At 39.0% G+C, this 25636-nt stretch overlaps 1 protein-coding gene across 1 annotated transcript; it reads left to right on the top strand.

Annotated features, from left to right (window-relative positions):
- Positions 1–281: 281 nt before the first annotated feature.
- On the top strand, positions 282–24763 carry arhgdia (Rho GDP dissociation inhibitor (GDI) alpha). Its single transcript, XM_026207416.1, has 6 exons — positions 282–439; positions 17409–17604; positions 19696–19779; positions 21118–21194; positions 21588–21651; positions 23040–24763. Exons 2-6 carry the CDS (start codon positions 17418–17420, stop codon positions 23237–23239), a joined length of 612 nt encoding a protein of 203 aa, XP_026063201.1. The 5' UTR covers positions 282–439; positions 17409–17417; the 3' UTR covers positions 23240–24763.
- Positions 24764–25636: the final 873 nt, after the last annotated feature.

A 25636-nucleotide genomic window follows, 5' to 3' on the forward strand; every position in this document is an offset into this window, starting at 1 on the left:
AAAAAATGAAGTTGGCTGGACGTTGGACATTCGAGAGTCTCAAATTTAGGGACCGTCTCTAAAGTTACATGTGATATTGGTATACACTTTTCTAACGTCAGTAGCATCTGAGGAGAATGACTTACAGTCATAAAAACAACTGTAACTGTTCATGTAGGTGTCAGCTATAATGCACAAATGTTTGATATTTATTAAAATAAACTGTAAATCATATGTAAATTGTGCTAATTTTTCACATGGGCTGAAAGAGAGAGAGAGAGAGAGAGGGAGGGGCGGTTGTGGCTGCGCATGAGCAGAGCAGAGCAGACCGCGTGACTCACGCGCTCGATGGTATTCCCGGAAGTGTGTTCTCGCGCCGTTCCCTCCCATAGACAGTAAAAATTGAGAAGTCAGGGAAGCTTTCTCGAAGCTGTCGCCTTGCAGTCCCCGCAGGTCCACGGTAAGTTTTCACAACACGAACACTGCGAAGATTTCGTGAAACGCGTGCAGACGTTATCCGACAGTCGTATCGCTTGCGGCGACGCCCCCCCCCGGTAGTTTAGCATCTTTTGTAGCTCGTTAAGGTTATCCACGGCAGGCTGACATGAGATAGCCAGTGATCTTTCCTGTCGGCTCCGCCAGTTTCACCCAGTCCTTTATAAAGATGATCATGAGATGTTTTGTATAGTAAAAATTGATCAGACCGGAGGACATCGGGGGTCCAGGGTTAATTTGATCACCTCTGACCGGCTCGGGTCTGAACTGATCAGCAGGCGCTGTCTGATAGCAGCCTGTGAACATCAGACTTCACCATCATCTCTGAGTCTGGGGTGTAGCCTGTGTTTCATAGAAAGTAAAGTGCTCATGTTGACAGCGTGTTTTCTGATCTGAAATCATCCGACAAACAAGTCGTGTCGCTAAAAGGAACTGTGATCTGATGTGAAACAGCTCATGTGTCAGATGTATCATGTGTATCAGGTCATACACTGAAACACTGTTGTGACTTCAGATCTCGACCTGAGAGGAAAGGGCCGAGCAGTTGTGTCTTCTGCTGTTCACGCAATCCACTGATTCTTCGTGATTTGTGGATTTTATAGATGATCTAACCGAAAGCACATCGTACTTTTTATTATTAAACGTAATGCTGCTGTAAATGATGCTCGGTTAGCAGCATTAGCTTGCAAGCATGAGAAAGTTCCTGGATCAGAGCTGCAAGTTCATCTTGATTTGGGAGTAACAGAATAATTCATGATCTATCTTGTTTTTTTCCCTAGTTTTTTTCATTAATTCCGGTAGAAAAGAAAGCTGCCTTGATGCAGTTTTATGAGGATATCACGCATCATCATGAATTTCTGTGTAATAAAACCCGGTTAATTTTAATCAGGTTAAATCTAACGTTATCTTAACGGAGAGCGAGGCGAAGAGATTAATGCAGTGTTTGCCTGAGAACAGAGCGAATGTTAGGATATTTACATATTAACAAAAGAAGCCCACTGCTGGGAAAAAGAAAAATCAAGGCTAATTTCCTTCCTGTGTGGTGTGAGGGGCGCGATGTATTTTCTAGTTCCTTCTCTCTGATTCGATTGTGCTACCAGGAGGAGAACTGGCTCATGAATATTAACTACGTAAGCCGACGTTCGCCCTGTGAGTCTATCTGATTGGCTAAAAACGGAAACCGTTCGCGAATGAGCGAAGTGGCTTGGCTTACGTATGTTTATTAGGTCACGTGATTGACTGCATCAGGCAGGACGTAATTAATATTCATGAGCTAAGCCTTCTCTCTATCGTGAGTTACTCAGGGCGGTGTCTGCAGTGTTTAAACTCTGTCCCTAAGTGTACCGAGCAGCCAATTGCTTAATTATTCTACAATATTTGTTGCAATTGTGAATGTGTAGTATGCTCAAAGTTCGCTACACAGTATTTAAAGTTAAACGGACAAGTTGTCGGTAATATTTGATAGTAACGCACTTGTTGCTTTAATAACAATGTGTTCTCTGTTTTAGTTAGTTAAAAATATGATGTTATCAAAGACTGAGTAGATGTTTAATGGGTGCACCTGTCCAACAACATGTTGTATATTGTCATAAGAGTAAGAGAAGTGTGAATACTGCAGTGATGTGTTTCTTTGCAGCTAAAGAGGGAGGCTGGTGGCTCTGTCCTATATACTGAACACAATTCAATATTTCAGCTCTATTTGGGGAAACTGAAGGGAAAGCAGGTTGCCAGAGAATTTATGTCAAACATTTTGAGGACGTCTGTGCTTTTGTCCAAATTCAGTCTACCTTCCTATAAGAACTTCTGTGTTTTTTGATGAATTTTGATGAAACGGGTGGTGTGTTTAGTGTTTTGTTTGTGTCATTGTCTCAATTGTGTAGTTCAGTCCATAGAATGAATAATAGATCTAGATTTGCTTTATGTAGTCGTTCCGGCTGATACAGCAGCGGTGAGATGGACATCAGGGAGTTGTGATGAGAAGCCACATAAAGGTCAGGCCTGATGGGCCATCACTGATATGAGCGTCTCTGTTATGCTCCCGCGGGTGCTCGTGCCTTTTATTGATCCCAGTCAAGGTAGAAGCTACAGCTGGCCAATAAGAAGTTATTTTAGGGTTTTATTTTTAGCCTTTTAAAGACTTTTTAAGTACAGACAGGCTTAAATCTATTTCTGTGTTTGCCCTGAAAAGGCTTGAAATGTTGCTTTTATTTCTTCAGGCAGAGTAGCATGTCAACAACAACAAAGCATGCTAGCCAAATAGATAAAAAATGTTTAACTTTTGGTCTGAAATTGTCAAAAAGAACAATGTTGTTGACTAAATAAGTCATAATTAGTATGGACCTGTATTACAGTGCACTGTACTAAACCGCAACATTTAGCCGCATGTCCTTCAGCTGAGTCATTTTAAAGGTCCCGTTTTTCGCGCTTTTTTGAAGCTTTGATTGTGTTGATTGTGTTTACAGTGTGCAATGTAACATATGTTCATGTTTCACGTGTAAAAAAGCACAGTATTTTTCACATAATTCTCCTATCTGTATACCGCTGTTGTAGTCGAAAAAACGGGCTGATGTTTTCCTTGTTCTATAAAGTCCATCCTTCATAAATACGTAACGAGTTCTGATTGGGCCAGCGGTTCCTGTGTTGTGATTCAACAGCAGCTGAGCGCGTGCTGTCCTCCTGGAAACGAGATTGGACTAGTTTTGAGAAGCAAGTGGGCAGGAGCATGTGCTGGAGATGTACTTATAATCACAGGAGCGTTTTTACTGACGAAATGCACCTGAAAATCACATTTATTTTTTTGCACAGCCCTAACATCTAGTTAACAAAGCTAAACAGCGTTGGCCTTTGTGTAGTAAGTTACAGAAACTGTTAAACGCACCAACTTAAATAATAAAATACACTTTCCGGTTGTGGTCCATAAACAACGCCTTCTCCAGACAAAGAGGGAACTGCTCCATCTTTCAAGAATAATCTTTGTGCGAATCCGGCATTAAACTGATTGAGATTGAGGAAGCTGTCCTGAGCAAAATGTGCTGCGCATAGTTTTACTTGTGGATTATAATTTTCGGGATCCGAGTTAAACATAAATTGTAACCATTAATCTCCAAGTACAGCATCCCTGGGAAGCCCAAACAAAACTGATTGGACTCCGAGATGAAAATAACAGCGTTTCGACGACATGGAGATAAACACAAACGCAGCTCTTCCTCCTCCTCCTTCGGAGCGCAACAAGACCACTCCCCCTTTTTTGTGAATTAATGTGGGCGGATGTTAGTCAAAAAACTGTTTTAGTGACGTCATTACTGCAGGAACTAGAGGGATGTAGTCCAAACGGGTCATTTTTTGTAGGCAAATTCTGTTAAATAAAATATCTCGCTTGGCATTGAACTTTGAGCTTTAGAATTTTACAGATATTATTTATACTCTAACAACAACATTACACACTAACTAAAGTTTAAAACATGAGATCACGAAGAAGGGGACCTTTTAATATTTCAAAAGCCGAATCTTTGTGGAAAGGCAAGCTCAATTTTACACTTAGCACTTTGAAACATGTGAAATTCATAATGCTAATATAAATGCGCGCACAGCGTTTGAAGCCCAATTCATGCGTCCCACAAATTGAGACTGTGTCACGCATAATCAATGCTTGCTCAAAAGAAAGTTGGACGCTCTATATCCGGAGTCACCAACCCATCGATCGCGGTCGACAAGTCGATCTTAGAAGCATTTTAAGTCGATCGTGAAGATTTTTCAAAATCTGAGAAAAAAAAAGTGTGAGCCTCCGGTGCGAGTTGGGAGGTGCGAGCCTCTGCTGACTGCGCCCGCACTTCCCGAAACAGACGAGACATTTATACTTGACGCAACTGTTTTAGACTGAAAACCAGACCATACAACTGATTTAGACGCGGGTGCCGGTGTGATGAGATGTACTCATATCTGTCTGCTCGGGCATGATTGTTTTAGGCCTGTAGCTAATTGATTGATTATTGAGGTAATAGGGATGGCACGGTTCGCTGAAAAAAACCAAACCGTTCGGTTCACCACACACGGTTCGGCACGCGCTTCAACTAAAATCTGACAAAGCATCTGTAATATCATCTGTAAAATGGCTTGCTATAAATGGCACATAAAAAAACAGGGTTCAGCTAATAAATGTTTCTGTTGATGCATGCGCATTCTGGCTTCCCAGACATTACAAAAACATGAGAGAAAAAAAAAACCCTGGACAAATCATTCACTCTTGTTCAACGCGAATGCTGTATATGAGCAGTAATTTATTCCGTCATCACCTGGGTGCTGATATCTGTGTTTAAACTAAACTAATTTAAGCTTTGTTAGTTTAAACATGTAAGAGCCAGAGGAAGCGAGTTTCGAGCGCGCAGTGTGAAGATTTGTGCATGAGCTCAATCGAAGCGTGCAAACCCATGCCTCAGAACGCGTGCAAATATAAGCTCTCTCTGAAATATTGTGTTTAAATGGACAAATTCTCACAAAAATCATGTCAAAATGACTGTTTTGGTAAGTATCCTATAGCAGACATAGCCAGCTGAACGAAGGCCACTGTATCTCAGTGCAAGAGAAGTGCATTCTCTTAAAGTGAGTCTTTATATTAATCGAACAGCAACAACAAAGAAATCACTCACTGCTCCTGATTAAAAAGCTTTTGTAACTTTAAAAAAGAACAATCTTTAATTTATACAAAATATTTTTGAAGAATTGAAGGATGACTGTTTTCATAATATTTTGTATGCTAGTTGCAATAACCGGAGTATTTCCATTTTGAAGTGTTTGAAATATGTTTTAAGTGAAACAGTACATTATTGGCTTAGGCCTGTAATTGACTGATTATTGTGTTTATATACGAGTAATAAGACTTTAGAAATACCTAATGTTGGAAATGTTGAATTATAGTTGATAGTTTGTATAGTTATAGTTCACCATCCTTCCTCCCCCTTCTCATTCCGTGGACATCTGGAGTTGTGAGTTTAGACTGTTCCTGTGGTATTGAGCAACTACAATTAATTTTAATCCTTTAATTTTATATTATAAATTAAAATTAATAAATTGTAATGAAAAATAATTAAAATTAAATAGCTAAAGTAAATCGTAAGTGGAAGTGCATTTGTCAATTCTGTCATGAGAATACTTCAGCAATAACACATGTTTAGGGTAATAGGGCATTATTAATATACCATGTAAGGTGGTATGTGCTAGAAATGGGTAAACCACTATCAGTGAGTCTGCCCATGGGGTGGGGGCACCGCCGCGCAAGGCAGTGTCCCACAATGTCCCTCAGAAACATACCCCTTGTCCCCCCTTGGGCTTATTAGCAGGTGGTCACCCTAGTCATAGCATTACAGCAGTCTGAGGAAAATCTTGAAAAGCAAGTTTGTTGTGCAACAAGCAATGCTAAGCATGTAGGCCGTGAAAGTATTTGCAGTTCTTTTTCCTAGAATTTGCATTCGTGATTGCATACTTGCATATATTTATACTTCTGTGCATTTGGGGGGAGGGTGCTATACCAGTTAAAGTGGAAAATCAGTCAACCATCTCGTTCATACAAGTTTGCACATTTTTAATGAGACTGTCTTCAAATTTAGGCTCTGAACTTCAGGACTTGCTTAATATTAAAAAAGTTAATAAAAGCACATTAAGCTGTGAAAGAACTTAAGGTAAAGAAAATACTTGTGAAAGTATAAACTGTTTTAAATCTAAATATATATAATATTTTATTAAAATATAACTGTGAGTGCCAACTTTAAATCAATGATTGTAAAATACATTTTACATTTGTAATCTGCTTTATCATTTTGTTTTATTACTGACTTTTTACTTGTCTTCAGTAACTTCATAGAAATTTTTACTGTGGTTTCAAGATTTTTTTTTTGTGGTTATATAAAATGTTGTATTTGTAACAACCTTATTTCAAGCCAATAATACTTACATCATATATTGTTACTATTAAATTTAGTTAATACAAATTACATAAGACATATTTCCTATTTCTAATATCTGTCTTTCAGAGCCTTTTCAATTAGCAAATCTGAAGTTTAGTTTTATCACAATGAGTGGTATTCACGTCACATGATCTTGACATGTAATGGGAATAAATGCTAACCTAAGTTATTTGGAAGAGATCTAGCACAGGATGTTGAAGGAACAGGAAGTTGAAAGAAGACATCACCACTTGCATGCTTTTGTTTTATGGCGATTTCCATACAAAACTTATTCGTAGTTTTGTATGTTAAATGGGGTTACCACCACTACGGTTTTGTCCTAGTATGTTCATGATGACAAGAGCCAGAGCTGGGAGGGGCTTCCTGAAGTGTGATCCATTTCGGTCTCCTCTCTTCTCATTTCTTCTAGGACATCTGTCTTTTGTCAAGCTGTCTGCAGCTTAAGGTATTTGGACACAAATGCAGCCCAGTTTTTGGGATCCCACTGCTCTCCCCCACATGTCCGACCTTCGCCTGAACAAAAGACGGCCCTAGGGATCTCCACATTCAACATCCCCTCCACGCACTTTCAATCCTTTCAATATCTTGCTCAATGTTGGTTTTCAGTTGAGCCAATCCCGAACTGAAAGTCAGCACAGCTGACCCTCCACTGATGCAGGCTGTGGTATTGATCGTGGAGTATGAGGCTCACGGCTGTTGCTAGGGAAGTCTGGTCACAATCTGGCCAAACCCTAATCTCTCCCCCTGAGTGAGGCTGATGGATCTGAAGGCACCTGCCCAACACCGCATCTACTGCCTGGTACTCTACACTTTTCACCACATCCTTTAAAAGCTTTTATTCAAACATAAATTGGATTTTTGAAGTTCTACTTCATCAAGTTGTCAGCATGTCAAAGCTTTTACTTTCAAATCACATTAAACTGAAATTGTGTACATCATTACTTCCTCGTTGTGATGTATAGCTGAATTAAACGTCTTCTTAAAACAAAGAACAAACCATTTGGTGGGACTTGATCTTGTCCATTGATTGAATCATTGATTTGTTGGTAATTGCTGTGATCATTTCAGATTGCTGGGGGGGGAAGGACCGAAACTGAGAGACTGTATGTAGTGGAGATAGCTACCTTAAAATGTTGTCTCTTTTGAGGTAACTTAAAGGCAGGGTAGGTGATTTGTTTCCAAATAAAATTTGGTTACGTTTGCTGAAAGTCTCTTTACAGCCTGGTTTCAGTCACAGTCAAGTGGTCTAAATGTATTTAGTTTGGCAAAGAACCATAAAATGTTTGTCCAATCATATTTTTTGGTTGAACATGATGATAGACCACCATCCTGCATGCCTGTCCGTGTATGTATTTGCATACCTCTGCACACCCTGTTTGCACAGACATGATGCATCATTGCGCTACTGCAGACAGAGCAAGAATGAAACGCATTATTATTGTAATACTATGCTGTTGGTACTGTAACGTTTTCTTACCGGTGAATGAGACGGGAGGTAATCTGACAGTGGTGCATTCAATCCTCCACCAATATCGTATCTTGTGTTGCTGTTTATCCTCTGAGCATGTTTATGTGTTTTGCAGGAGGCGTGGCTTATGCTAGTCGGGATCTTATGCTAGCTTGCTATTGCTAGCCCCTTCAAAATCAGCTACCCTACCTTTAACGGCATTTACATGACACCGTTTTCAACCAAAAACAAAACACTTTTAATGCATTTAGGCTACTCTTTTACATGACAAAAGCATTTTAGGGACCTCAAAACATACATTTTCGAAAATCGGTTTCAAAGTGTAAAATCTCCTAACGATAGACTTTGAAAACCCAAACGTAAAAGACGCTAATTTGTGAATATGTGCATGTGTGTTACATGTTCAGTATGTGTGCAGGCATGTAGTGTTTCTTTACTTAGTCACATGACATCACCAAATACTAGCCTGGCGTGCAATAGACCATTTTTAGTCATTTTCGTAGATCCATGTGAATAAGGATTGTTTTGACAACGTTGTTAAACAAAACAAAATTGTCTGTACATGAAACGTTTTTAAAAATCCAAAGGAAAAGCTTTTCTGTTTTTAGTACATCGTTGTCATGTAGCTAAACATTCAATAAGAGAGTTCAATGTTGTCTAAGAAGGCAGCTGCATACTGAGAAGTAACGACCAAAGGGCAATTGAAGAAGAATGAAATGTTTACAGCAGTATTCCCTGAGTTCCAGGGAGAGGCAAGGATATGAACAAAGTTCCTCTGTTTACATTGGAATTTTCCAGACCATTCTCAGAAAACGTCATTTTGGACATGTGTTATGACACCATGAAATCCAAAATAAGAGTTTGGGTGGCTTTGAGTGCTGCTTGAAACTGAACACTAAACAACCTTTGGTGGATCGTATTTCCCCTTAAATTATCTGTCTCTTCTGGGAAAACTGACGGTATTGATGAGTCATGTTGCATTTATGAGCGTATCCTATCAAATACTTCCTATAATGGGAATGTACCATCATCTGACATCGACTAGCAATAAAGTGTAGAAAATAATGGTTCAGCTGTGGCTGCAATGAGGCTACTGGCCGCTAAAGACATGCCCCACCCTGACTTCCTGTTTTAATAGGAAATACATCAGCATAGGAAAAGAGCCATTTCTTTGGGATTTATTCACAAGGTGATTTGATCTGTGCAGCTTAACATACCCTGTCATCATTGTACAACGTCTTTATCCATCTTCAGTGTAGAATTAAGTGTTTTTATGTTAAGTTTAGATTGTTCCAGCTGCCCAGGAACATTATCATTCAGTCCTGCGGTGCTGTGGTGTGTGTCAGAGTGTTTCTTTACTGACTCATCCTCTCTCTAATTAAGTTCAGTCTTCTTGGGTCCGGGCCAAACAGAGTAAGTGCTTGTGTGGTGCTCCGTTACCCACAGTTCCTCCATTGGGCCGAACCGCACACATGACCCTACAGTGGAGATAATAGTTGGTCTTGCACATTGTGGCTGTTCAAGCTCACTTAAGGTTAATTTAAGACTGACATTAACACTGTAAGGCTTCTTTGTTTGTTTGTCCCTTTGGGGTTTCTTCCCATATTGTAATCTGTCTGTGAGCATGCTTCAGTTCAATTTTTTCCAATTATTTTTGTCACAGAGTTGTGGCGGCCGCAGGATATGTAACTGTTGTGATTGGATTTGGGGTTAAGTGGGACAGGAACTCATTTTCTGTGCAGTAACACGCATGCAACCCAATAGTGCACCTACAAAGAGCTCTGCAAATCTGTGTGTTTGGATGTTTTCAGCCAACAAGACCTTTCCATAGATCAGTGGATTCAACTGTCAGACCGTTCAGAGTCGATTGCACATCTTTAGCACACGTCTTTATGTGCCCATAAATAAATGCTACTCTGTGCTTTAATATTGCATACAATCTTCATGTTGGTTAATATGTATTTAATTAACCTGCTTGTGAGTTCATGGTTTGAATTGATCCATGAATTGTTCAAATGAATGTGAACAGTTAAGTGATATTTATTTTTATTTAAAAATGAAATTATGTCCAGTTCTAAGTGATTTAATAAACTGTCATAATCTGAATAATAAAGGGTCCTTTCAACAAAGCAAACTGCAGAACAACCAGTTTTGTTGAATGATTCTGTAATTTGTCATAAAACCAAACGTAAGCAGTTTGACGTGCTTCACAGAGCAGTGATTGCTTTCGTTGTACTTTCATTATGAAAGATCTTTATTGTTTAAGCAATAATTGACGACTGGCTGTTGAATCATTCCGCTTCACGCCGTTGCTGCATCCCCACCTTGGCTGTGCATTATTTTTCTAATTATTGAATGGCCCGGAGTCAATTATTCAACTTACCACATCTTAAGACATCGATCAGAAGATATATTTAAAGGGATTTGTCTGGTTTTTGTGCTTAAATCACTGTTGTGAGTAGGACTACTACTTCCGCATCTCATCTAACGCATCTTTTGCTAGTTCCAAAAAGTCATTTTAAAGTTGGTAATGGAGGCTTGAGCCATTGATCTCTTAAGAGAGTCTTATTGTTATTTCCAAAATCCAAATAAAAGAAAATGTATCAGTATTGGTTTTGGCTATCGTCCAAAATATCGGCATATAGGATATCGGTAAAATCCAATATGTTGATGCCCTAGACACAATTATTCTGATGTATAACTGCATACTGTATGGAAATGGGGTTTAAAGAGTAGTGTATTGATGCAAATATGTTGTTAATTATCTACTCGCACTCATATTTTTTATTATAGTACATCATATCTAGTTGGATGTTCGCCTACGATATTGATGCAAATGTTTCTACAGATCCAATGCTCAAAACGGATTTGAAAAGTGTGCATATGATTTCTGTTGGTATTGAACAACTTGTGGACTGTCAAAGTTAATGAAAAGGTGGCTTAAATATTTCAAATGAAGAGCCAATGGCTCCTAAAGTCATTTTTTTTAGTCTGGGCCTTGTCAACGGAGTGAAAAATAGTCAGCACAGTGAGAGTCTCACTTTCCCTTTCCCAGCGGATCAGACCTGCTGTTTAATTAACACGAGTGCTCTCCTTAGCTACAGTTTCCTGGCTGTAAGATCACCTTGCATAACAATATTAATATCCTGAAGGCTTTAGCATTAAAGTAGTTTACTTTGACACTTATAGAGGATAAAGTTAGCACAGTACTTTATCACATAGGCCTATGACTTTTCACCAGTTATTTGTACACTTAAAAATACCTATTTTCCATCACCGTTTGTGTGTGTACTCGAAAGAGCCTCCGCCAAGCTACTGTACTTGAGATGAATGGCTCTGTTAATGGAGAGTTTTGTGTTACAGACCTCATAGTAATGAACAGCCTTGCTTTCTTCTACATCAATTAATTATAGCATCCACACTGCAGGTCCATTTCCAGTCGCCCTATCAATGCAGAATCAGATTCACTCCACAAGTCTTTGCTGTACTTAGTGTAAACCTGAGGATAACCGAGTCTCATGAGGATACTGATTAGGTTTGTCAGGTCAATCCTCTTTACCTGGCGCCATTTGAAATCCCACTGCTCTTACCAACACTTCCCTCCATTAATTAGCACTAATCTTGACTACAAAATCTTGTTGGGTTTCACTGTTGCTCAGAAACGAACCTAATCCCAGGCTTTGTAACACCCAGACTAAAAAGTTAGTCTTGCTCAGGCTTCCCTGCTGATATTAGTTCTGGATAATTCCTAATTAAAGTGAATTTAGCTCAGCCGGACTGAACTGAATGGAGATGTGTGTGTGGTGCTAATGTCAAATTCAAGCCGTTTCCACCGTTGAGTGCGTGAACTGGCTGTGACCGCTCGCTCTGCCTTGTTTTCAACGACCTGTTGTTGTTTCCCTGGGTCATGTACCTGGTGCCCATGTTTAGGCAATAATTGTTTCAACCATGTTAATTGGCTAGTCCACAGTGTTAATTTCGTTGACTAAATATTTTCGTCATTATTTTCGTCACGAATATATTTTTGCCGACGAAAACGAAACGAAAACTAAAATAGAAGGCACTGATGGAGACTAAAACTATGACTAAATTGATTGACATTATCGTCAACGAATAAAGGACGAGACGAAAATAGACTGTGACGAAAATCAAATCAGCAGACGGGAGAGATGCGAGGAATGAGCAAAAGAACCGGCAAAACAGAACAGACTGCATGAGAGAAGAGAACCAATCAGAGCCTGACTTATTGAGACGTGAAGCGAAGGTTTTCAGTTTTTATGAGCTCCCGGGAAGTCGGCATTCGAAGAGGTGATAGGGACTTTAAGCAACAGCCTCTGGTGGAACGGCAACGCCATTCTGGCGTTGTATTGCGCCTGCGCGAATTTAACTGCTACTTTGTGACGTTCTAATTTAACGGTCTACTACGGGAGAACAGCTGATTTGCCGGAGTCGCTACAACGTGAGAGGTTAGGTAAATAAATGTTATGTTTTTAGACTTATTTACATCATACAATATTAAAAACTCCTCTTCTGACAAAAGATTGTCATTTAACGCCAAAAGCAATCCTTCTCTTGCTTTTTTAAATTATATATTTTTTTGGATCTCAATAAATGAATTAATGCTGCGTTGCGCTGTTCTGTTTTACCGTTGCTTAGTGACTTTTACGTTCTTGGCTACAGCGGTGTGACGGCGAACTTCCGGTCGCTGTAGCCGTTCCATTCGCAGCTGTTGCTTAAAGTCCCTACTGTCTAAAAGAGCGACAAAATGTCCACAGCTCACTTCACGTTTGACGACGAACAAAACAAAACAAAGTGTAAAGCACGCAGAGCGCTCATTCGTGGCAAGAACACAACCAATTTGAAAAGACATTTACAGACGAGCCACCCGGACATTTTCTCAAATGTAATTTTACAACGATGTTCTTTTGTTTATTGAGCTAAGCAAAATTGGAATAGTGCAGTGCGTAGATGTTGTAGCATTAAATATTACGAACTGAAAAGTACTGTAAAATAGCCCCTTCTTCAAATTAGATGCGAGCACAATACTAATACGTAATATCATGATAAATACATTTGATTAATACTAATGTTTAGTATATTGTATAATGTTCTACTTGTTGACAATATCACAAATATTTCTATATTAGTCATGTGAAACATGAATGTTCACATCCTATCATTATACATACAAATCTAGCAATATTGTAGTATTTAAAACATACAATATTGCTAGACAAATGAATACTACACTTTACTTTTTTTATCCACCTAGCTGCCAACTTATTAAATATTTACTTTAAATGTATGCACTTATTGTTCAGCTCAGCTGTAAGCTTTAAGGTCCTGGACCTAACGTTATTTTTCTTTTATTGATGGTCAATTGGCAGCTAGTTATTGTTTACATTATCATGACAGTGTTTGTTGCTGCATAAAAGCTTTTGAATCGAAATAAAGACACAGTTGTGTTGAAATAAAGTTGAATTTGTGTTTTATATATTTTGGTTAAGTTTGTTTCCTATACCAGCTGTAAAAAATTGTCTAGTAAATCTGTTATTGATTTTAGTCTTATTTTAGTCGACTAAAATACCAAGCAATTTTAGTCGACTAAAATACCAAGCAATTTTAGTCGACTAAAATACCAAGCAATTTTAGTCGACTAAAATAAGACTAAAATTAAAACAAATCAGATGACTAAAACTTGACTAAAACTAAAAAGAATTATAGTCAAAAGACTAAGACTAAAACTAAATTAAAATTTCGTGTCAAAATTAACACTGCTAGTCCATCACACTCAGCTGTGTGGAATTACCCTGTGCTCCCTCTTGTGTATTAACATTGAGACGACTGCCAAATGGCTAATGGTGTTTGTACCGGTTTACTCTGGCAGCTGAAGTGATGTAATCTGGGCATGAGTGCGTTTCGCTGAACTGCACTTGCTGCAGGACCTTGTTTTCATGTTTTGCTGATTCTTCAGCAGAAACAGGTTGTACTCCATCAGTCTTAATTAACTTTTGTCAGTGCCAGAAGGGGCATGAGCTGCTTTTTTTAGTACACACTGGTGCTTTTCTGTTCTGCCTCCCTCAAATAAAAAAATGGAAATTACAAACAACAAATCTATAAATTCTTATATCACGCATGCATTTTGAATCCAAATATCTTGGGACCAAATGGAACTCGACAGAAAAAATGCTAGTGAAAATATGTTAAAATACTGCTTGTTATAGATGTTGGATTTTGTAGGGGGAGTACTAAAACTTGCGTTATCTTTACAAATAAATTCTAATAAAAAGATCCCAAAACAAAGATTGTGGGGGCATTTACAAGACAACTAAAATGAGGGATTAATTGATTAACCGTGAGCCAGTTTAAATAAAAAAAAAAATTAAAATGACGAACAAATCTCAATATAATTGGAATAGGAGTTTATCTCTGAGGGGAAATATCTTTAGAAAAGTTTACGTGGTATTTTCTTTTCATCTTACCTATGAACAATGCATATTAGTGTTCATAAGCGCAGCTCTGCTTTGTTTACAGCAGTAACCCAGGAAACGCTGTATCATAAGCTGTTCAAAAGCGCCACCTGCTGTCAGAGGAGTGAATCTCTCATCCAGCTGGTCTGTGGTTTCGTTCAGATATATTTTATGTAGTTTCACAAAACTAAAGTCAGACCAATCTGTTTTTGCTTCAAACATCGAAATTATACATATTTATTTAGATTAAATCCAGTGGTTGCATCTATCATAAATCCTGTAGAGTTCAGCTCAAGCTATTAATGAACACACTTGAAGTAGCTAATCAATAGCTATGTTTCCATGAAAAGATGCAAATTTAATTTAACTTATGCACAAGGCTGGACTATCGCATAAAAACTTGCGAATAAATCACCATAGCGCAAAGTCACACGACTTTCAATGCGCATGGAGGATTTTATTCGGTAAATGTGTAGTTAACGCGCAGTTTTTCTTATCAGATAAAAAGTTTATCCTACTCAGTTGTGTGCATACATTTTATTTATGAACCTTTTTAGAATTTATGCACATCTTGGCATTTCCATAGTGTTTTTTTTATTTTATGTTTTATGCGATTATTCCAAAATGCACATTCAAATAGGTGGCCGCAAGCTAGTGTCTTCAGCATCACTCGAAACTTCCAGTTGAATTGAATCTAGATGGAATCTGGACTGTGCAGTAAAGTGATTGGACACGCTTGGTTTAGTGCCAACAGGAACATGGTAAGCCATCATGTGTCCGTCAGGCTGCTGATCCTGAACTTCAAACCCCAGCCGCTGGAGTAGTGCGCCAGAGCTCGCTGATGAAGAACGACCTCTCTCGCTCGCTGCCAGGGGAGCGCAGAGGCCCAGAAGGGAAAAAGACATGCAGTGATATCTGAGTTCCTGTCTGACCGTGACTGGCCAAAAACGTCCAGCCAAAACTATAAGGACAGCTTTCAGAATAACAGGATGACTTGCTAGAATGTTAGGCTCTTTTTTTTGTTGTCATATTTTTAAAGAATAGCACAGAAAACCACTTTGAGACAAGCTGAAAAGTCTCCTGAAGTGTTACTCAAACAACATCTGTCTTCGATACACACGACCTTCAGGCTGTGCTAGTACACATGTGCTTTCTCTCGTTGTTCACTGGCTCTCTCAGCTCGTATCGTGTGTTCGTTCACTGTGGTCCTCATTACAGCTGTTTGTGAGATCAGCTGGCAGGCCTTTCCTTCGTTTGAAACAAGTGTTTGGATTTATTATAGAAATAGTTACGCTGTTGGCGGCCAAGTGGAGTTTCTCTTCTTGATGACTTGAAGGACCCTGTGAGGTAAGCATTGAGCAGTGTCTCCTAAGGAAACAACGTTTTTAAAAAAAAAAAGTGACAAAGTTAGCCATTTTTGATGAAAAGAAATGGAACCTTTTATTAAGCTATTTTGTTTTTCAATAGAAAATCGCTTCTTTTCTGGATTCCGCAATTCCAGCTAATTCATAGGGCAATGCAAATCTGCTACAGAGCTAGTTAACTTGTTGCACCCTGGATTTATTAAAGCTTCAAAATGCAACGAACTGTGGTCGGTCTTTTGCAGGTGCATGTTTGTTGTCAAAGCGAGCTGACTTAGTTCTGTTCTGAGTGTGATTTTGTGCGTCTAGCACGCCAACACCATGTAAGGAAAGAAAGTCCCCACAGTGAGGTGTCTCTGTGAAAGCGGAGCGTGCTGCAGTTCTGCAGAACAGGAAACTACAGACGCCGCTGTCAAGGTGAAGCGCTCTTCTTTAGTGCGCTCGCAGCGAGAACACCAGCACTTTCTGATCCAGGGCTGCTGCATTGCAGCACCAGTGTTTCCCAGACTTCCTCTGCATTCCCCTCTTTATTTGGCTTGAAACTTTAAAAGATGTGAGGATGAGTCTCAAACATCCAGCAGTGAGACTGATGTGAATGAACTGCTCTGGCAGATTCAGCCAGTCATTTTCAGGAGTTACAAAGCTCAGTCATATATTTGAGAAAAGGCACTGCTTTATATTGACACTGCTGTGTGTTTTTGCATTAACTGTTAGTTTACAGATCTTAAATCTGTAGCATGAACACTACTGTTCAAAAGTTTTATTTTAAAATTTAGTAGTTAAGGTTTTTATTCAGTAAGGACACATTAGATTGAATGAGAAGTCACAGTTAAGACATTTATAACGCTGCAAACGACTGATTTCAGATAAATGCAGTCATGAATTTTCTGTTCCTCAAAAATCCTGGGGAAAGAAAAAAAAGTTTCATGGTTTCCACAAAACAGTTTCAACATTGATAATCAGAAATGTTTCTTGAGCAGAATATCAGCATATTTGATTTCTGAAGGATTGAGTGAGACTGAAACTGGAGTAATGGTGATGGAAAAATTCAGCTTTTCCTTACATTATTTTGTAATCCTATTCACCAATGTTACTATTTTTCTGTATCTTTGAACACATAAAGGTGAAAGAGACTTGGCAGAAGAGACTTGTTTCTAAAACACTGCGAAATCTACAGATCCGTAACTCTTTAACTGTAGTATCCGGAGTTATTTTTATATATAATATAACTGCTTGAAGTTGACCTGGACAAATCTGAAATTTATATTCATTTTGGTTTGAAATTGTTCAGTCATCCTAAAATATTTACTCTCCCTTGTGTGTGTGTGTGTGTGTGTGTCCTGATCACACACTCAGTGCTGTGTGCAGTGTATTTGACTTCCTGCAGTAATTGGCTTTGAGCACTAATGCAGTAGTGCTGAATACAGAAGCCCACATTAGGCCTCTTTCTCAAGGCCTTTTCCGCTGATGGCTGGAGATTGCATTGTGTGTGTGTGTGGTGAATTCATTAAAATGCATTAATATTATTAAAAATGAACCATGTGGTAGAACTGATCACATGACTTAATTTGACTTAATGTCAGGCTCCACTGCTATAATGATATTCGGGAGTGTTTGGTAAGGGTCATGTTTGTTTCCTCTCCTCTGACCTGTGTCTGTTTGTGTTTTCCTGCAGCTGTCAATCATGGCCGAGCAGGAGCCCACACCAGAGCAGCTAGCCGCTATCGCAGCCGAGAACGAGGACACGGAGTCGGTCAACTACAAGCCGCCGGCTCAGAAGAGCCTGCAAGAAATCCAGGAGCTGGACAAAGATGACGAAAGCCTCCGCAAGTACAAGGAGGCACTGCTGGGCAACTGCAGCGTTACTGCAGGTGTGTGTCGCTTCACTGTACACACACACACGCTCTGCTCCGACCTAGTTTGATGAAAGTTTCTCTGCAAACAGTCCTTTTCCCAGAATTCCTCCCATGGACCAGCTCTCCTTTCAGCACTCTTTGATTTGAGCTCATCTGATAAGTCTGTCTTGGCTTATAGCTGTGTCTCAGGGGCAGCTTCATATGATGCAACTTTCCCTCCTGCAGAACGTCTCTCTCTCTTTATTCACTCATTTATTAAAAAAAAAAAAAACATGAATATTTCTCATTTCTGAATTGTTTTAATATATTTATTTAAGGGCATAAAGTCCAAATGTCATGGTGGTCTGGCTATTCTTGAAAGTGGAGAGTTTCCTTAAACAGGAAATATCAGAGAGAGGAACCCTGCGGAGAGTTAGATAAATAAAAACCTTTTCCTTTCAAAGGATCATTAGTTCAGGTCAAAAAGACACACGGTGAGACTTCTTAAAAAACTGAAAATTACTCATAAAAAGGTTTTATTCGCCATTGACAAATTAAATTGGTCAAAAGTGACCGTAAAGTAACATTTATATATAAAAGGTTAATATTCACAGTGTTAACTTTTGACAAATTTGGAATTATAGTGTTCCTAAAAAAAAAGATATCTCAAATAAATGCTGAATCCTGAAAGAAATAAAAAATGGTTTCCACAAAAATATGAAGCAGCACAACTGTTTTCAACATCGATAATAAGAAATGTATTTTGTGACACTGAAGATCAGAGTAACAATGCTGAATAAAATATGAAATAAAAAATCTGAAAAGACAATAATATTATTTAATATTCTTTTGAATTGTTATATTGTATTTTTGTTCAAATAAAACAACCTTAGGGGAGTGTAAGAGACTTCAAAAACATTGAAATCTTACTGACTCCAAATTTGGTTTGTAAAAAGTTTAACACTTGGTAATGTGCATTTCTTTTCTTTTTTTATATATATATTTGATTACACCACATCACATTTTTAGCCACTGAATAAAAAATACAAAAATCCCGTGATTACAAAGTCCACACATCTAAGAACTCAATGCTGGTTTTAAACTAGAGATAATTGGATCTTGTGTTGCATTGTTGATGTACTGAGGTAGTTGCTGGTTTCTAGGCTGACTGCAGTATTTGTCTAAATAATTAGCGTGTGATCTTCGTCCAGATACGCATTTTGTTCCAGGACCATCAGATAGTGTTGATCCAGGAATGTGTCCTACTTGAGTAAATCTTGTTGTTCTGGGCTAGAGCCGTAGACTCTTGGGCCTCCGGCTGCTGTCCTCGTGCGTCGTCTGGCAGCTCCCTCACAAGAGCGCTGGAAAACGAGGTCACCTATCTCGAGTTCCTGCTCCTTTTTGTTTTTATCAGCAGTCAGCCAATACAATAACCCGACGTGTTATGGTTCATCCCAGCACCTGCAGAGCTGTTTGAACGGGCGTCAAGAGACGGGCGTTTAATCACGCACCTCAATCTGATGATTTAATGTAGAGTGAATGAAGCAGCTCCCACAGAGATGTCAGCGGATGATGGATGTGCTGCAGTAAGAGTCAGTGGGGTGCTTCCACAGTACCTGCGTTCACATGGACGTCATTAACGGGGACTGCTGCCCGTACTCTAAACAAATAATAAAGTTGACCCGAGTTGCTTATAGAACAAGCGGTCCGCAAAGATGTGTTTTCAAACAGGTTTCCCATATATACTTCCTCTCCATCTTTTATCGGCCGACTGAACAAATAGATTTCACAGCATTAGCGAAGCCAGAAGTTGAGCGTCTCAAACAAACAGAGTGTTTCTGGAAGTCGTCGCCGTTGACAGACATTCCTCAGGAAGTCAACCTGTCAACGTCTATCAACTGAAACAAGATTCATTATTTTAACATTATTTTAACTCTATTCTGGTTTAGTATTCACTATGTATTTATGGTGATTGAACCAACAAATCCTCTTTTCCTCCAAATTCCTTTGCATGGTCTCCAAAGGGAGGAATTCTTCACATTTTCCTGAATTTATTTCCGATTCTGGATACACGGATGTCAAATGTCTGTGGTATTTCTTGTGTACTTATATTTGTTAATTTCGCAGATCCCAACGTTACCAACGTTCAGGTCACACGGCTAACTCTTATGTGCGAGACGGCTCCCGCCCCGCTGACCCTTGACCTTCAAGGTAAGTAGAGATTACCCTTAATTGTCATTAACTCAACTAAACTCTAGGAGCATTAAATGTGGTGCAACTGCCAGAAATGTTTGATGTCATTAAAGCGCGTTGAATGATTAGTTTGAATACTATCCTCCCATAACTTTTGTATCTAAAAGGAAAACTTTTCAATAAGGTCAGGCACAAAAATAACTCTGTCCATGCCTTTTCAGCGTTAATTCTTCAATGTGCGTCTTTAGTAATACCTGAAAGTACTATTTAATGCCAAAAGTTGGTTTGTGCTCGCGCAAGCCATTAGTAAATCTAGCTCTAAGACTTTTGTTCATCTTCTATTTACAAATAAAGCAATTTTATATTATTTTTTTGGTGTTAGAAAGGATGCATTTAATTAAGGCTTTTATTTAACCATAAACATTGATCAGTGTATACTTGTGACATGGCAGGACAAACCTCTTTGGTTCCTGCATGTTTCAACCTCAGCAATGAACATTTTAAATATTGTTTTTGAAAGTAAGACTTCAACAATGATAGGTTAGCATGAATTTGATAATGTTGACAAAAAAAGAAATTATAGTATGCATACATTTAAATACCCCTCTTATCATCACATTGCATATGTTGTGATTTAACCGTTTGAGGTCATTTCTCTTGCATACATTCATTCTGTAATTAGTAAATGCTCTTTACGTTTTCACAAAGCCAAACCTATGGTGCGATGTAATCTTGCGGTCACATGGCCCAGATGGAGCGCAGCAGCCTGAAAGCGAGAGCTCAGTGCTGGCACACAGAGAAATGATGAAGAGCAGAAGGACAGTATAAGAGTCCTGCGGCCATCTGCTGGGAACAGCATTCAACTGCAGTCTGTCATTTACACATGAAATCTCTACCATACCCGACTAGGAGTTTATTGGCCATACATCATTTTTATTCTTATCAATGGAAATTTTACATATTTTAGAAGTAAAGTTAATCCACACTTTGCTGAAGAAGCGTTCAGCAAACTCTTGAGCAGCAACAACAGTGCCATCTAATCCACCATTGTTGTGTATGTTTGTTAGCGCTTGCCTTTAAAATCAACACATCTACATACCTAACACGTACTAAACACGTGCATGACGTCAACCATTTTCGAAGATACCAATTTTGGGTGTTAACACGGAAATGATTACCGTGCCGTTTTCAAAAACTTGCACTTTGAAACCCATTTTTAAAATAGGCGACACTAGACAGAAGTGTTAAATGAAGATGGAGAACCGGCCCTCATGAGTTGAATGAGCTCAAACGATGCACTCACTGGTATGTTCTGAAAGCTGGCCTAACTTGTGTTTGTGTTTGTTCCTCTCTCAGGTGATCTGGAGTCCTTTAAGAAGCAGTCGTTTGTGCTGAAGGAGGGAGTGGAGTACAGGATAAAGATCAGCTTCAAGGTTAGATGACCACACATGGAAACATTTAGATGCAGTAGCTGCTAGGAACTGATGGTGTCCCAACTGTAAATGATAATTCTGCTAGAGATCCAGTGATCGTTTAGATTTCATTGCCATGTATTAGTGCCTGTTAGTGGATAATCCAGGAAAGGTACTTCTCTTCCACATTTGTTGAGTATATCCTCTTATTTGAAGCTTGGACTCTGACTTTTCCACATTTCTCCACCTTTCCTCCAGTCACGTGTTGAGCAGTAGCTGTGTGAACACATCAGCTGTGTTATAGATGCTCACACACTGTATATTGTCCCTACATGTAAACAACACATGCAGACATGATGCCTGTTTATCAGTTATATTATGTGACTGGTCCTGTATATTTACATCTGTTTACAGGTAAACAAAGAGATCGTCTCGGGGTTGAAGTACGTACAGCATACCTACAGGAAAGGGGTGAAGAGTAAGTGTTTCTTTAAAAATGACCAAACTACATTCACATACACTGTACATTTCATCCCAAAATGAACAGGAACCGCGATCAGTGTGTTGCTTTCCAGGATTTGTCAAGACAAACATTTACATTTTGGGGTGAAATTAGTTCTGTGACCCAGATATTCTCTTGACAGGTTTCTGCATTATATTGGTTTGTTGAGATGTATTGATATAAAGGAGTTATTGGATAGGGCCGCTCTTTTAGAGCTGCTTCTGTCCTCGCTGAAATGCCATTATGCAAATCGTGTGCTGTGTGTGGTGGGATTTTGATTTATTTAAAAAGAAAAGCCTCCAGTTGTTTGAGGAACTGGATGTGAAAATCTACCTCCCCTCTCTTCACCAAAGCTTCCCATTTATGCTTGAACATATTTAGTTTTTGGGAGGCCATGCAGTCTACCATCAATATGTTTCGATTTTGTGTCTTATGCAAAAATTAACATGAAGTAGGAATAGCATTAAAAAAAGTATTTCTCAATAATAGTATTTGCTTTTAAATTGTTTAAAAGACTAACAGTAATAATCAATTTTTCTTTTATTTTTGTAAGAAAACATTTTTTACATTGAAAAGAAATTATAGAAAACAAACCAACAAACAATAAAATACAATAGAGGGTATACATTTTGTAACAAGTGTGTAAATATTTACACTATATATAAATTCAAATTTAAAATGCATTATTTCAGTGAAAAAAAAAAAGCTTTTGGCTTCTCCCCTGAGGAAACATGAGGCAGCATCAAGAAGAATATTACAAATTACTTTTATTTAAAGCATTAAAACAGCATGACCATCTGTGAGAAAAAAAAAAGCGTAATGTTTATAAACCAATTATTGCTCATTAAGATGCTTAACTATAAACAAAACCGCATCATACGTATGCATATTTTAATACAAATGGCCTACATTTTAATTTCCAATGTGGCTTTTTATTTTAAATTTGACAAATATTTGAAAGTATATATTTGTTTTGACAGCCCTTATAACATTGAACATTGACTAGTGGTGTGTGTCATTTCACAAAACCATGCATGCTTGGAACATTTATTTTAATTGCCAAACTAAGCAAAAATGTAATGCATGGTATTAACTTATTGTTTATTAAACTTGCATACTCCATAATGACAACTTCCACAACAAACCTTTGCGGTATTATCATAGATGATACATATCGCACACCCCTAAATTGGGTTGTCTTTGAACATGTATGAGTGATGAAAAGTTCATTTTGTATATTTCCCATCCATAACACATGTACACTGTCTTTGACTGCTCAAACAAACCACTGACAATGAATTTATATATTCGCAAATAGTCTACTCTGATTCGTTTAAACCTCTTCACCTGTTTCTTGTGTTCAGTCGACAAGTCTGACTACATGGTGGGCAGCTATGGGCCTCGACCGGATGAGTACGAGTTCCTGACGCCTTTAGAGGAGGCACCCAAAGGCATGCTGGCCCGCGGCACTTACAACATTAAATCCAAGTTCACCGACGACGACAAGCACGACCACCTGTCCTGGGAATGGAACCTCAACATCAAGAAGGACTGGAAAGATTGAGCGGTTTCCAAACCCCCATTTTCCCCAACCCTCCTCCCCTTTCTTCCTCTCCAACCTCCTCCAGCTGCCTCCATCATCATCATCATTTTCATCATCATCATCAACATCATAATCCTGGATTAACTACTTAAACGATTTTAAGGAAAAGGATCATTCACACTCCGTCCAGTTTTCCTCCCTCCCTCCATATTAGAATCCCTTTCCCTCCCAATGAGTATTGAGGCTTTCATGAAATATATATGTGAAAACAAACAAAAATGTGCACAATCCATATTTTGTGTTTTGGTTTGTTTGTATATAAAAGTAAAAGAGGAAAAAAAAACATTTAAAAAAACCTCATGGATACTTTTGACATGGTTGTTATGAGTAATCTTCACAGCCTTCTGTCTTCCTCTTGCATCCTAAACCCTTTCCCCGTTTATCCCCCGACATTCCTTTCTCTGACATGTTTTTTTGTTTGTTTAGTTCTTTTAACCATGATCTGCCTTTGAGTGAAATGGGAGTACTCAAAAGTTTGCCTTTGCCCCGAGGGAACATGTCTGATGCCTTTGAGATGAGCCTAGCGTTAGCGTAGCATGGATAACTAGAAATGTTAGTGTGATTATGGCAGAGGAGGTCTTTACTAGACTCTTGGTATGAATGTGAGTCCAAATATGGTTGTAGTGATGTAGGGTTTGCAGGATCTGAACATCCTGTCCACTAGGGGAGCCGTACTAAGAATCAGCCTTGCCCTGCTGTGACGGCATAGGGTTTTTATTTAACCGTTTCATCGCCATGTGGCCTTAAAAACAATTCCTGTAGCAAGACATTGAGGAGCTGTCTTTTAGAGTCTAGGTTTAAATCCGATCCGATGTTTAGTCCTTAGGAGGCTAAGGTGCATTACCGATTTCTGGCAGTCAAATCTGCTGCCTTGTTCGATTGGCTTGATTTGAGATGGACCAAACTTGTAGGCCTGTAGAAGTCAGTGAGCCTTGATGCATAGCGAACATTTTTCCCACTCCAGTTATCACCTCCCACTTTCCAAATACAACTGGTGCTTCATTTGCAGAATGTGCCCTTTGCTTGTGATTAATGCAAGTTGCCAGTTTTTAAAAAGCAGAAAAGGGCCGTTTTAACTAAAAAGATCTCAAGTATTGAACAACTTAGCTGAAAAATTACCAACACCATAGACTGTACCTCCAGTATTGACAACCACAAGCTGCTCCTGGCGTGTAAACCTAAGGGGAAAGAAAGTCGGGACTCTAAAGGAGGTGCATTTGAAGTGGGACAAATCTGGAGTGAAACTAAATCTAAACTCTCAGCTCTAGTCCAAGTGTAATCTAACCTCAATGTTCAAACAAGAGAGGATATGCTCATGCATAATTGTACTATTTCATACACGCTTGTTTTTTTGCCGACATTGCCTGCAAAGTAGTAGCTTGTTGTGCCGGTCCAGAATGCTGCTTCTGTCTTCATCTGTTTGTACTTACCTATAATAGCTGGAGATTACTGTTCACCTGTGTCAACATTAAAGTGTTCAGAACAGTTTCTTTTGTCTTCCATTTACCAACACGAATGCTGTACCATTGTTTTTTTTTTTGTTTTGTTTTTTTCTTCAGGGTGAGGTCTAGATGGTATGCCTTGTTCTGCAAAACTATACTATTAGAACTTGGTGCCACCGGAAATAGGACTCCTGATTATTGGCATAAGGTCTGGTTAATCTGTGTTCACTCTGTTGAGTACACCAGTCATTCGAAGTATGCTCTGCTGACAATGAGTGTGGATGGGCCTGCTCCATGCAAGCAGGGTTGTGGAGGTACAGTGACCTGCAGAGTGTAGTCCTGATCTGTTTAAATGGGGAAAGAGCTAAACTCTCCAGGACACTGGAGCTGCCCATCCCTGCACTAGGTAGCATGCTTGCACCAAATGGGTTCATTGGCTCTCGTTGTCAATGGAGGGGTTTAACTAAACTCCGCAAGGAGACTGGACCCTGCAGGACCAGAGTATAGCCCATCCCTGCCCTACTGGACCAGTTGTCCATGCACGCACAAAAATTGGGCTGCAAGCAGACAACGGAAGTTTACTTTCAGCTTTATGAGGGATGAGGTTATTCAAAATGCTTGACAACACCAAAAATGGGCCAATGTAGAAACAAAGGTATGGGGACTTTGTGATCAGTGTTATTGAAAGTACTAGTTGCTATAAACTTCCAAGTTATGCTTGTTGGTGTCTTTTACTATCAAGTGCCTAAAACAACACTCTGGAAATCTTCTGAACAAGACCCGATGGAACTAACCTGATCAACTTTAGTAAGCCCCGTGACTAGTGCTCCCTCATTGTAGCAACCTCGTGAGCATCTTTAGTTCCTTGTGGATTCACCCAAACTCCCAAAGTCAGCAAGATTAGAACTAGTGGTTT

The sequence above is a fragment of the Carassius auratus genome, chromosome 28, assembly GCF_003368295.1.
Source record: "Carassius auratus strain Wakin chromosome 28, ASM336829v1, whole genome shotgun sequence".
NCBI classification, from domain to species: domain Eukaryota; kingdom Metazoa; phylum Chordata; class Actinopteri; order Cypriniformes; family Cyprinidae; genus Carassius; species Carassius auratus.